Source organism: Schistocerca cancellata, chromosome 3, assembly GCF_023864275.1.
Source record: "Schistocerca cancellata isolate TAMUIC-IGC-003103 chromosome 3, iqSchCanc2.1, whole genome shotgun sequence".
Lineage (NCBI taxonomy): Eukaryota > Metazoa > Arthropoda > Insecta > Orthoptera > Acrididae > Schistocerca > Schistocerca cancellata.
Window position 1 is genome coordinate 342214508 of NC_064628.1, and position 14891 is coordinate 342229398.

The 14891-nt window shown below is 39.0% G+C and overlaps 1 protein-coding gene across 1 annotated transcript in view; it reads left to right on the plus strand.

Annotated features, from left to right (window-relative positions):
- Positions 1–14891, plus strand: part of LOC126176298 (uncharacterized) — a 370925-nt gene that overhangs the window by 232466 nt on the left and 123568 nt on the right. Inside the window, exons 11-12 of the mRNA XM_049923448.1 lie at positions 6220–6383; positions 7442–7635. Of these exons, the coding sequence (XP_049779405.1) occupies positions 6220–6383; positions 7442–7635 (358 nt within the window). The remainder of the gene's footprint in view (positions 1–6219; positions 6384–7441; positions 7636–14891) is intronic.

Genomic DNA, 14891 nt, shown 5'->3' on the forward strand with positions numbered 1-14891 from the left:
GTTATGTTGTACTTATATACAAATCAGTTGGTTTTACTAAGAAATTCATCAATGGAGTAGAAGGAGTTGGCCACCAATAAATCCTTTAGGCTTCTCTTAAACTGAATTTCATTGGTTGTTAAGCTTTTTATGGCTGCTGGCAAGTTATTGAAAATGTGTGTTCCTGAATAATGCACACCTTTTTGTACAAGACTAAGTGACTTTAAATCCTTGTGAAGATTATTCTTATTTCTAGTATTGATTCCATGAATTGAGCCGTTGGTTTGAAAAAGTGATATATTTTTAATGACAAATTTCATTAAGGAATAAATATATTGGGAAGCAGTAGTTAGTATCCCTAGTTCCCTAAACAGGCTTCTGCAGGATGTTCTTGAGTTCACACCACATATAACTCTTACTGCATGTTTTTGTGCTCGGAAAACTTTAGCTTGGCTTGATGGGTTGTTTAGCTGGGTTGTTGAATTTGCACCAGCTGTCAGGTCCCCGTGGGCAAAGGTTATGTTGTGGTTCCTCATCTGTTGAAATTTTATGAAAGAATATAGCCCAGATGGCTCTCCTCATTGCTTCTACATTGTTGCAGTTATTTCTAATGGCCATACCATAAAGTCTGGATCCTGTCTATTTCAGCCTTTGTCAGGCTCCCTTTACCACCTAACTTTTTTTCCTTACATTTCTTTAGAAGTCGTGATCCCATTCTTTTCTATACATGTCCTATACATTCCAGTTTATTAATTTTGACTCTAGGCCCATAAGGTTTATCTTCTACCACTTTCTGATAAGCCTTACTGTCCCCGTCCCCAAGATAGTCTGTATACAGGATACCTCTTGACTGCACAGACCTTTTGAAAATGTTAGCAACACCAGCCACTTCCATGCCTCCACTAGAACCATCATAGTCCTTTTTGCACACATGTTGTATAGTGGGATTTTTGCTACAGATGTCACAGGGCTTAGTAATAATTTCAATATCCAGAACCTTCCCAGTATCAAAAAACACAATGCCATTTAGGGATGTATGCCCACGTTTCTGCCAAGTGCCATCAAACCCAGCAGAAATTTGCCTTGGGTCAGATTTCGTATCATTCAACTGAACTGCTTCTTTGGCTGCCTTCGACATTGTAGATTCACTTACCTCAGCTACAACTGCACCAATAGTCATGTTGTAAACATCAAACTTTCTTGGAGTTGGAGGAATGTTCATCACTGCACAAAGAACAGCACCTGCACTTTGCCCTTTTCCAATAGATCTAAGTGCATACACTAATCTTATATTGTTATCATACAATCTGCTTCTTGTTATGTGGGATGACATTGTATTGGCAGTACAGCTACATTCCAAACATGTCAAAACTAAATTACAAACAATTCCCTTGGTTTTCACCACATCTTCGTGCAAAGTAACTTTTCCACCACAGTTTTTACAATTTGTGTGTTTTTCGATAAGTTCACGTAATAACCTCATGGAGATCAGAATGTTTGTGTCAGTAACAACAGAAACACTGTTCACACCACATATTGCATTGTCACACATTTGAGAGGCACTTGGAAAACCGGCAGCACCTAGAAGCTTCTTGCTTGAAGCACTGACACTCGCACTGACTTCACTTTCAATATTATTTTCTGCCCTCTGTTCAAAACTAGCAGTTTCATGGTTTATTTTTACATATTTATTTCCATGAAACTTAGGCTTATATCCAAACTTCCTTATTCTACCCATTGTGTTATAACGTTTCACAAAATCATTACATTTATCACCAAAACGTAAACAACTAGGATGAAAAAACTGACAAACGATAGTCGACAATGCAGACAGGCTGGCAAACATCAGAATAACAATTCTCTCTTGCAACCCAAATAAAGAGTATTTATATCCGTAGAACATAAATGATTGTTGTACTATAGTCAATGCTGACTACTGCGCAAGACACAGCAAAAATGGACGTGGCGCTAGTTACCATGCTTCACGAACAAATTAATAACTCTGAATCTAATAATCAGATTTGTATGAAACAAATGGCATTTTGTAGCCAAATAATTGGAGCATAGATTAAGACTAAAAAAAGAAAATTAGATTTTTTGAGCCTGTTCACGACTGTGTCTTCTTAAATAAATTGAAGAGCCAAAGAAACTGATACACCTGCATAACATCGTGTAGTGCCCCCTCGAGCATGCAGAAATGTCACAACATGACAGGGTATGAACTTGACCAATGTTTGAAGTAGTTCTGGAGGGAATTGAAACCATGAATCCTGCAGGGTTATCCATAAATCTGTATGAGTGTGACGGGGTGGAAATCTCTTCTGAACAGCACGTTGCAAGGTATCCCAGATGTGCTCAATAATGATGAGTCTGGGGTGTTTGGTGGCCAGCAGATGTGTTTAAATTCAGAAGAGTGTTCCTGGAGTAACTCCATAGCAATTCTGGATGTGTGGGGTGTCACATTGTCCTGCTGGAATTGCCCAAGCCCATCAGAAAAAACACAATGGATGCAGGTGATCAGACAGGATGCTTATATATGTGTCACGTGTCAGAGTCATATATAGAACTATCAGGGGTCCCATATCAATCCAACTGCATACACCCCACACCAATACAGAGCCTCCACCAGCTTGAACAGCCCCTGTGGACATGCAGGGTCCATTGATTCATGAGTTTGTCCCCATATCTGTACACGTACATGTACTCGATACAATTTGAAATGAGACTCGTCTGACCAGGCAACATGTTTCCAGTCCTCAACAGTCCTAAGTCAATGTTGATGGGCCCAGGCTTTGTGTCATGCAGTCATTATGGGTACACAAGTGGACCTTCGGCTCTGAAAGCCCATATCAATTACGTTTTGTTGAATGATTCACACACTGACACTTGTTGATAGCCCAGCATTGAAATCTGCAGCAATTTGCAGAAGGGTTGCACTTCTGTCACATTGGGTGATTCTCTTCAGTCACAATTGGTCCTTTTCTTGTAGGGAGCAATGTTGGAGATTTGATGTTTTATTGGATTCCTGATATTCACAGTATACTCATGAAACGGTCATACAGGAAAATACCAACTTCATCGCTACCTTGGAGATGCTGTGTCCCATCACTAACATGCTGACTTTAACACCACATTCAGACTCATTTAAATCTTGGTAACCTGTTATTGTAGTAGCAGTAACTGATCTAACAACTGCACCAGACACTTGTTGTCTTCTACAGGCACTGCCAACCACAGCACCATATTCTGCCTGTTTAAGTATCTGTATTTGAATACATATGCCTATACCAGTTTCTTTATTGCTTCAGTGTATGTAGTTTCAGAACAAAAAGTCCCAAACCTGGATTAATAACAAAAATACAGAAAAATTAAGGTGAAGGTTTTAAAGCTTGGGTGTAAGCACCAACACCCCCTCCCCCCCCCCCCCTTCCCTGTTCCCAATTTGAGTAGAACACACATACAACCTTTTTTGGGATGTTGTTCAACTAGTGTAATTTCTTCATGAGAATTTCTGCAATTTTGTTGTTTTATGGTAGGTTTGTATTGATAACACCAAGTCTCACTACCTATGATAATTTTTTCTATTAAAGAATTGATTACATCTTGCCTTTCAGTCAAGTTATGGCAGGTGTCTACTTGTTGTTTTTGTTTGAGAGCCCACATATGCAGAACAAACTTTGAACACACTTTTCTCTACTTCAAAACATGCTGGAGAACATCTTGAAGACTTGATTGAGAGGTGTTGCTCCATTGTGATTTGTGTTGCAACTGCATCAACAAACTACATGGCAATTCCACTGCTTAATATAGCATGCTCAAGCTGACTAGTCAAATGCACATTAGTTGTTTACAATTGTTAGTTCAAGTTACCACCACAGTTACTGTGCTGGCATTACTCATACACCAGAAATAAAACCAGTCTTGGGACAATGATGAGCAATGTAAACTGATGAGCCAAAACATAATGACCACTGCCCACTGCGACACTGGATGTCACCTGGTAGCGTTGTGGACATGTGACGTGGTAACAAAAGTACGTAAGCGGAGCAGACACAGACAGAGGATCACACTAGTGAAGATATGGGCTCTAAATGGGTAAATCCACTGATACAAGCAACTGTGACAAAAGTTATTATTATTACGCAGAGCCTGTGAATGAGTATCCTGAAAACAGCATATCTGATTGAATGTTCATGTGCTACTGTCATGAGCATCTACAGAAAGAGGTAGAACTGTGAAACTACCACTAAGAGCTAAATGGTTGGACATCAGTGACTCATCACAGAATGTGGGGTATGGAGGCTTGTCTTCTCTGTTAAGTATGATAGATGGTGATCTGTGATGTCTCTGCTGAAAGAGAACAATGCTACGCAGGGTTGATGGTCATCTTCATAAATGCCATCACTGAGATGAACGGCAGCTCAGAACATGCAGTGCGCCATGGATGCAGGCTGGTGTGAGCAGATTATGCTATGGGAGACATTCTCCTGCACTTGCATGGAACCTGTGGCAGTAATCAAAGACACACTGACAGCTGCGAACCATTATTTATGTGAATTACAAGACCTGTGCATAGACATCTAATGCCACATACCTCCACAAACCTACCAACAAAATGTTGGATCCTTGACACACAGAATCAGTGATGTATTTCATTCCAAAGATGGACAAACAAGCTATTAAGCAGATGGTTATAATGTTTTAGCTCATCAGTGTATGTGTTTATTACATATGTACTAATTTTATATCAACATATTGTAATGTAAAATGAATATAATAGAGGGAAACACTCCAAGCGGGAAAAATACATCCAAAAACAAAGATGATGAGACCCACCAAACAAAAGCACTGGCAGGTCGATAGACACACAAACAAACACAAACATACACACAAAATTCAAGCTTTCGCAACAAATAGTTGCTTCGTCAGGAAAGAGGGAAGGAGAGGGAAAGACGAAAGGATGTGGGTTTTAAGGGAGAGGGTAAGGAGTCATTCCAATCCTGGGAGTGGAAAGACTTACCTTAGGGGGAAAAAAGGACAGGTATACACTCGCACACACACACACATATCCATCCGCACATACACAGACACAAGCAGACATTTGTAAAGATGGACAAACAAGCTATTAAGCAGGTGGTTATAATGTTTTAGCTCATCAGTGTATGTGTTTATTACATATGTACTAATGTGCAGATTAGATGTCCATCTTTACAAATGTCTGCTTGTGTCTGTGTATGTGCGGATGGATATGTGTGTGTGTGCGAGTGTATACCTGTCCTTTTTCCCCCTAAGGTAAGTCTTTCCGCTCCCGGGATTGGAATGACTCCTTACCCTCTCCCTTAAAACCCACATCCTTTCGTCTTTCCCTCTCCTTCCCTCTTTCCTGACGAAGCAACTGTTTGTTGTGAAAGCTTGGATTTTGTGTGTATGTTTGTGTTTGTTTGTGTGTCTATCGACCTGCCAGCGCTTTTGTTTGGTGGGTCTCATCATCTTTGTTTTTGGATGTATTGTAATGTAAAATCATATATAACATCTGCCACCCCATCAATGTCTCACAATGCCATTTGATTTCTTTGATGTTGACTGTAAGACACTGCATTTTTAGTTATCATGTAATCTTTTTGGTGGTTGTAGATTCTTTGTTTCACAGTACACTAGAATACATAAATAACATCTTTGAAATATTAATGCAAGAAAACTGTTTTGCAACCTGATGCCTATGTAATGTGAAGTAAAAAATTTGTATGCCACAGGTGAAAATCTGCACTTTCAGGTGCAATCATTATAATGTTTCCCCAAGGATCTACAATTAACTTAATTAAAATAAATCATATTATTACTTAAATATTTATTTTCTACACACTACAAAATTATTTCTATGACTTCGTACCTCTTTCTTCACTAACTATGCTTTCTCAGTGGAATACTATTACGTCTAATGATTTTTTTTATTTTTACTTTGAAAGTTTCACTTCAATGGCATGTGAGTGACTAGTCCACTTTTTCTCACATCTGAACACTATATTTTTCTGAAACTATTAACCTGAATACTTAATCCACAAAATAAAATTATTGTCTTTCACATTTTAATAAAATTACTGTATTTTTCATAGTTTATTGCAGCTATCGAAATTCTGCCATTCATTGTGTATTTCAAATGATCTCAAAGTGTTGGTTAAAGTAATTACTTTCAACTCTCAAAGGAACTGTATGATACTAACATGTTATTGTGATTCTTAGGTCAGTTGAGCAGCTCAGCAATCCTATGGAATTGGAGCCTCGAAGACCAAAAAATGTGGCTCCTGTGAGTAGAAGTGGTGGTAGTAGAGGTGGAACATGGGGCAGCATATCCAGAGTTTTTGCTCGAAGTCGACATCGTAAGGCAGCCAGCCCAAGTCAGGAGGGTAAGTGACAGGGTACGCACTCAGATTTACATAAATTTCACTGTTTTGTTGTTTTCCAATCCATTATTATGAGATGAAACAATTATTTAAAATGTTTCTTGATTCACTTATAATTTACTTATTAGAATTTTATGCCCTTATCAGAGACTGGAGTAGCTTACAAGTAAATATGTCACCTAATATTTAACATGAAGCTATTCTCATCATACAAACCATGTCTAATGACTTTCAGTATGTTTTATCAATATCCTCATTAATGGTTTCATGTATTTGAACTTGAAATGGTAGTTACAAAATTTAATTAGATTTATCAGGGAGAAAATGGAATGCAGAAAACTCCAGATATTTGTCAATGAAACAATTTTGGTTTTGAAATGGAATTTTCAAACTGCAATTTTTCTGTAGAAGGCTTATCTTCAACATACGTTTTGAACATTTCTCACTCAAAATCCATGTGTTTTAATCTTTTATATTCAGATTTACACTGAGAGACAATACAAGAATTGTCTTCATAGATTACAAATTTTTCATTTTACAAAAACTTCTTGTCATGCGACAGCTTCTCACACTACAAATTTTCAGTAGCACAAGTTGCAAGTGAAATAAAATATACTTACATAGAAGACAATAATACTGTGCCTTGTTTTTAGTTGCCCAACAAACCAATGTTACCTAACAGCTTAAACATGTAAGTTCTAGTTAGAGACAACAAGGAATTACAAAGATTCACATAAAAGAAATTTATGATGCTATTTCATAAATTCTTGTTGTACCATTATATGTACATTCATTGAAAACTTTTTTGTGCATTTTAAAGAAGATCTATGTTTCTTAAATAATAACTGAAGCATTTAAAATAGAAATAGGTATATATATAAATGAGATCAGAGACCAAATGCTTTGACTCATTAGGAATTGTTTGTTTCAGATGCTATCAGCAGAAAAATATGCTGGAAACATGGAGTTTCATTTATCATGATTTTTTGTTTAAGGCATGGATATAAAACTGAAAATTCATTACTGTGATAATCATTGCATTTTTCATTTTAATTCTACAGAAGCATCAGATGCATACCGCAGTTGGTCACCATTAACAGAGGAAGGGTATGCAGAAAAACTGAGATTGTTGAGAGAAGCTGCCTCCATCCCAATGGAAAGGTGGCGAGCACCTACAGTATTAGCATGGCTTGAAATTGCTCTCGGTATGCCACAGTATGGTCCTCGATGTGCAGAGAATGTTAAGAGTGGCAAGGTATGTTTGCACACAGATACATATGTAGTTGTCACTGCAGGAAAGTTAATAGAAGTATTCAAATCTGAAATGTTGCTCGACAAAAGACACATTACTGCTAATAACACTGCACAAACTAAAAGCACACATTTACTCTTCAATAGTCAGAGCCAGATCGCTCGAAGCAAAGAATGTCTGTGTTAACCCTCCTCATATGAATGTCAGAGAGGTGACCTAGTGAACAGGTTGTACTTTGTAATTTTTTTGATTGCTTCACAGTCTGCAGGCCCCACAGAGACTACTCCCCCCTAACCCCCCCCCCCCCCCCCCTCTCTTTAGTATGGAGTACAATTGAGAAGGAAGCATTTTGCCTTCACTCAGTCCAGAATACAATCCTGTAAGTGCCTCACTGACTGCGTGGGCAGCTAAAACAGGGGTGTTGTTCATCATCCAAGCTTGGGGGTGTAGACACAGCTGAAGGGAGAGTCTGTTGTTCAATGTGGTGCAATGAAGAGGGTTCAAGCTCCTCTGGCATATTTGCCACAGTGTCTGGCATGTGTGTGAGTGGATCATCATTGAGGACTAGGCTCATCAGGCAGTACAATGGCAACTGTGTCTCCCCTTTGAAGAACTTTTTGTGGGTGCCAGTCATACAGTGTCATCTCTTAAATCACATAGTCACAAAATGTGAGTGCCTTATTCACGAGAACTTTTGTTATGCTGTGTATGTGTTCAAATGTGTGTGAAATCTTATGGGACTTAACTGCTAAGGTCATCAGTCCCTAAGCTTACACACTATTTAACCTAAATTGTCCTAAGGACAAACACACATACCCATGCCCGAGGGAGGACTCAAACCCCCGCCAGGACCAGCCGCACAGTCCATGATTGCAGTGCCTTAGACCGCTCAGCTAATCCCGTGCAGCAATCTATGCTGTGTAGTTTTGGTAGTGATGTGTGATGTGTTTTCATACTCTGCTGACTAATTTCAGTAGCTCTGACACATTTAGTCAGTCAACAAATTCTGCTGTGAGATGCAATGGTTCACTATACAAGACTTCTGATACAGATGCCTCCAAGTCCTCTTTGAAGGAAATGTATATGCCCAGTGTCACCCAGGGAAGTGTGTATGCCCAACACCACCCAAGAAAATGCATCACACCATTGTTTCCCATTTGTTTTATCCTTCAAGGACATCAGTTAATGGTAGTAATAGTGCTGCTCCCTGAGGTGAGGCAGACTGTGAATGGAACTAGAACCAGAGACTTCTGTCTTTCACGGGTGTTTACAGGCTGAGCTGTCCAAACACAATTCATGACCCACTCTCACAGTTTTACTTCTGCCAGTACCTCGTCTCTACCCTCAAAACTTCACCATAGTTCTGCTGCACACATTGCGCAACTGACAAAACTGGAAGAAAGGATTTTGTGGGAGACATGGATTAGACAAAGCATAGGGAATTTTTTCCAGAATGAATAATTGCTCTTCAGTGGAGTGTGTGCTGATTTGAAACTTCATGGAAGATTTAAACTGTGTTCACTCTAGAAACTATCTCACAGGCTGTGGCTAAGCCACATCTCCACAATATCCTTTCTTCCAGAAGTGTTAACCCACAAGTTACACAGGAGAACTTCTGTGAAGTTTTGAAGGTATGAGATGGGTATTGGCAGAAGTAAAGCTGTGAGGGTGCGTCATGAGTTGTGCTTGAATAGCTCGTTCAGTAGAGCACTTGCGCACAAAAGCAAAGCTCTCACGTTTGAGCCTCTGTCCAGCACACAGTTTTAGTCTGCCAGGAAGTTTCAAACCAGTGTACACTCTGCTGCAGTGTCGAAATTCTTTGTAGAAGGCCATTAGTATTTACAATCTGTGTAAATAATCTTGTGGACATGTCAGAAGCTCTGTGAGACTGTTCATGGATGATGGTGCTATGCGTAGAAGAATTGCTCTGGCAGGAAACAGTAGTGAAATAACAGAAAGACACAAAGAATGTCTATGTTTGGGGCAAGAACCAGCTGTTGACTCTCAGCATAAATAAATGTAATGCATTGTACATAAATAGGCAGAAATACCTGTTGCTCTTTTATTACACAATTGGCAATAAATCACTGAAATTAGTAACAACTGTAAAATCTGGAACAACCATCTGGACTGACTTAAAGTAGAAACAATCTCTTTAACACTTCAAGGACTGGGCAGCTAGGGTTAATTCAGTTGGGTGATATCAGTACTGTGCTTTTTCATAGATTTTCTGAATTTTGTGTAGAAAATTCTGATATAAAGAACCTTGTCAGCTTTTTTTCTATGAACTACTGCAAAGAAAAATAGACTTAAAACAGTGACCATTGTTTTATATTGAAAATGTGTTGTTTTCACAATAACAAAAAATGTGTTTTTCATCTTCCATTTCCTAAATTGAGATACAGTTATAAGCTGTTTGTACTGAAATAAAACAGTTTCAAAACGTAGTTTTTTATTGAAAATTACATAGTTATATTGGCCTTAATATGAAAAATTTCCCAACATTTTGGAAAAGCAAAGTCCTGTGTCACATTCTTCACAACAGTACCTAATATCTTTTCTTGCCACTTTCCTAGATCTTGTCTTGACTCGTTTTACACAAATCTTAAATCTCCTCTAAAGCCATTTTGATATTTCTGTGCTACAACAAATTTAGGAAAAAAACTTCCACTGAGTCTCTTTACTAGTGAACTATTTTGAGTGGATGTTGATATAACCAGGACACATTTGTTCACCAAAACTGCTGCCAATTCAGTAACAAATTCAACAAGATGTTTGCATTTAGACATAGACAGTGTATTTAGAAAAACACATGAATTTACAAACACCATCATGAAAATGTGAAAAAAAGCTTTCTTCTGTCACTTTATTTGTTTCTGTTCAGAAGGATAGTAGTCCATTAGCTGGTCACTGCATGTGACTTTGTGAGGTGTAACGTGTGGCAACAAGGGAAATGTAAACATCACAAAGCAAACAACACAAACTGTTGTCTGTATTCCTCTCCTGCCAATGTGAGTAATAGGTGCTGCTATCTGTGTTTTTTTCTGGTAGTACAAGCATCATACAGTACCTTTTTACTGATGACAGATGCAAGACAATGTTGGAATATATTTACAAAGCTGAGAAGTGGTCACTGTAGGTCCTATGCTGCTTATCTTTCTGGAGTATTATCCACACAATGTACGAGCTACATGACTCATCCCAAAAGTGTTGAAACTAGTTGTAGGAAAAGTTGATGCCAGGCTGAGATTCACTGGAAGAATCCTTATAAAATGTAATTCACTTACAAAATGTAAGTCACTTATAAAACACTCATTCAACTGATTCTTAAGTATTCTTCATCATTCTGGGACCTTTATCGGGTAGGATTAGTAATAAAGGAGACATTGATAAGAATGGCATATTTTGTCATGGGTTTGTTTAGTAAATATGGGAACATTATGGAGATACTCATCAAACTCTAGTTCCGAATGCTACAAAAGAAGTGTTTCGTATCGTATGAGGGGTTTACTGTTTATTCTGAAATCACACATTTGAAAAAGAGATAACCAACATATTGCTTCCCTGCACATACAAAAGGAATGGGAAAGAGGCGAAATAATAGTGGTATGAGAAGCATCCTTCAAATACTTCACGAGGTGGCTTGCAGAGTAGGTGTAGGTGTAGGTGTAGGTGTAGAAAAGGCATCAAGTGGCAAATAAGCACATAATCAAGGGTCAATGACTAACTCAGTTAGTAAACTTGTGAATTCCATCAGAGCATACCCATACAGTATAGATACAGTCATCCTCTCTCACAGTGCTGCAGTCCAGTTGGGTCTAATAGTGGTCACATATAGTATATGTGGACCTAAATAGCAAAGTCACAAGGTAGGGAGACTCTCCACCCATATGAAAGGCCACCACTACAAAAGGCGAACTTAAGCACCTGACTGAAGAGCATGCTACACATAAGTGTTTCCTATTCCCTTCAGTCACACAGCCTCGCTGCCTTCATTTCCACTAACCCTTGCTGTTAGTCAGTAAACTGAAATTCCTTCGCAGTACCTACTCATGCCTACATTCCCAAGCCATTCCCCCAGTCCCCTCACTAACTTTATACTTTTCCTTGTTGCATACATTTGTTATTTTATAAATGCAATATGGATATCTCTCTATCTTCCTAGCATCTTTTCTTTTAATCCGAGTACTTCACCTGGCTTCACAGTGCTCTTTTAATGGTTTCTGTTTGTCCTACTCCTCAGTTTCCATCTTGCCTTCCTGCTCCATGTGAAAACATTACACATCCCTGTTGGGGTGCAGTATTAGGACACAGGAACATGTGTGTGTGTGTGTGTGTGTGTGTGTGTGTGTGTGTGTGTGTGAGAGCATACATAGATGTGTGCACACAAATACATACTCATGTGCATGCTCATGCAGTATGTGTGCATACTGATGATGGATGTGAACTAGATATCTAAGTTACAGGTGTAGAGAGTTTGTTTATGTGATCACCACAGACGACAGTAATAAGGAAGACAGTAATAATGGTCCCTCCCTTCACTCATCATGACCATTGAAATTGCAGATACTAAGTTGTTGTGGAGTAGAAAAGCAACTAAAACTGTTTAGTAGTGGAAAACCATCTGGACCAGATGAGATACCTGTAAGGTTCTACAGAGATTATGCAAAAGAACTTGCTCTCCTTCCAGCAGCAGTTTTTTCATAAGTTGCTGTGACAATGAAGGATTCATACTGACTGGAAAAAAAACACAGGTAATTCTCATTTTCAAGAAGTATCAAAGGGCAGATGCACATAATTATAGACCTGTATCACTGAGACAATCTGTCACAGAATTATTGAGCACATTTTATGCTCACATATTACGATATCTTTGCAGAATGAAAATCCCCTCTATAGAAATCAACATGGATTCTGCAAACAGAGATCGTGTGAAACTCACCTTGCTCTGTTCCTCCATGAGACTCACAGCAGTGCAGACAACTGTGTTCAGACTGATGCTGTGTTCCTTGACTTCGGGATGGCATCTGATACAATCTCACACTGTCATTCAGTGAGAAAAAAATATGAGCTTACTGATCATCAGACCATGTTTTTGTGATTGGATTCAAGGCTTCCTTGCAGACCAACTCAGCAAATCACTCTTAATGCTATGCAATCAACAGATTATAGGTAATTCCAGGAAAACACAGAAAATGTGATAGCACCATTATTGTTTACAATATATACATAAATGATCCAGTAGATAACATTGGAAGCACCATAAGGCTGCTTCCAGATGGTGCAGATGTCTATAAGAAGGCAGCAATGTCAGAAGGCCATAGGAGGAGGACCTGCACAAGACTGATGAACGGTGCAGGGACTTGCAGTAGGCCTTGAATGTAAATAAAAGTAACATATTGCACAAACATAGAAAAATAAATCCACTACTGCACACTATAAGTGGCAAATTGCTGGAAACAGGAATTATCGCAAAATACACTGAAGAGCCAAAGAAACTGGCACACCTGCCTAATATCATGTAGGGGTCTCTTGAGTACACAGAAGTGCCACAACACAATGTGGCACGGACTTGACCAATGTCTGAAGTAGTGCTGGAAGTCCATCAGAAAACACCATGGATGCGGGTGATCAGACAGGATGCTTACATACGTGTCACCAGTCAGAGTCGTACCTAGATATATCGGAATCCCATATCTCCTCCAACTGCACACACTCCAGACCAATACAGAGCCTCCACCTGCTGACATGCAGGGTCCATGGATTCATGAGGTTGTCTCCATACCCATACATGTCCATCCACTCAATACAATTTGAAACAAGACTCATCCAACCAGGCAACATGTTTCCAGTCATCAACAGCCCAATGTTGGTGTTGACAGGCCCAGGGGAGATGTAAAGCTTTGTGTCATGTAGTCATCGAGGGTACATGAGTGGGATTTTGGCTCCAAAAGCCCATATCAATGATGTTTCATTGAATGGTTTGCATGCTGACAATTGTTGATGGCCCAGCATTGAAATCTGCAGCAACTTGCAGAAGGGTTGCTTTTCTGTCACACTGGATGACTCTCTTCAGTCATCATTGGTCCTGTTCTTGCAGGATCTTTTTCCAGCTGTTTGATGTTTTACTGGATTCCTGATATTCACAGTCTACTTGTGAAATGGTTGTATAGGAAAATCCCCACTTCATCACTACCTCGGAGATGCTGTGTCCCATTGCTCAGGCACTGACTATAACGCCACATTCAAACTCACTTAAATTTTGATAACCTGCCACTGTAGCAGCAGCAACTGATCTAACAACTGCGCCAGACACTTATTGTCCTGTATACGTGATGCCAACTGCAGCGCCATATTCTGCCTGTTTACATATCTCTGTATTTGAATACACATGCCTATACCAGTTTCTTTGGCACTTCAGTGTAACTAGGAGTGAATCTAAGTGGGATGACCACAAAATACAAATTGTAGTAAAAGCAGATGTGAGACTGACATTCATAGGAAGAATCTTCATGAAATGTAGAATCTTAGAGAAATGTAATTCATCCATGGAAGATGGGCTAACAGAAAACCTCGTTCAACCAATACTTAAGTATTGCTCAATTTGGGACCCTTACCATATCATACTGATAGTGGAGACAGACAATATCCAGTGAAGAGCAGCATGTTTCATCTCAGGATTATTTAGTCAGTACAAGAGTGTTATGGACACAAACTCCAATGGCAAATGTTACAAGAGAGACTTTGTCCACCTCATAGAGGTTTGCTATTGAAATTCCAAGAGAGTATGTTCCAGAAAGAGTAGGACAATGTATAACTTCCTTCCAGATTTGTCTCACAAGATGACAACCAAGAGAAAGTTGAAGAAATTAGAGGTAATGTGGAGATCTACCAACAATCATTCTTCCCACATGCCATTCGGGAATGGAACAGAGAAAGGGGAATCAGACAGTGGTATCACAAATACCCTTCACCACACACCATCAGGTGGCTTGTGGAGTGTAGATGTAGATACAGGAATCCAGTGCTTAGTAATTCATTTATCTTGTGAGTCATTATTTTATTCATTAAATTGTTCCACCTATATCATGCACAGTACTTACGGCTAGTGAGAATACATGACTTGTAGGTGCCACATTGGCACTAGGAATCAATTGCAGAATCTTTCTAAAGGTATATTGCTGCTTCTCTATGCTTGGCAAAGACGTGTTTATCAAAATTTATTATTCTAGTTCATATATTCACAAGTATAAGTCTGA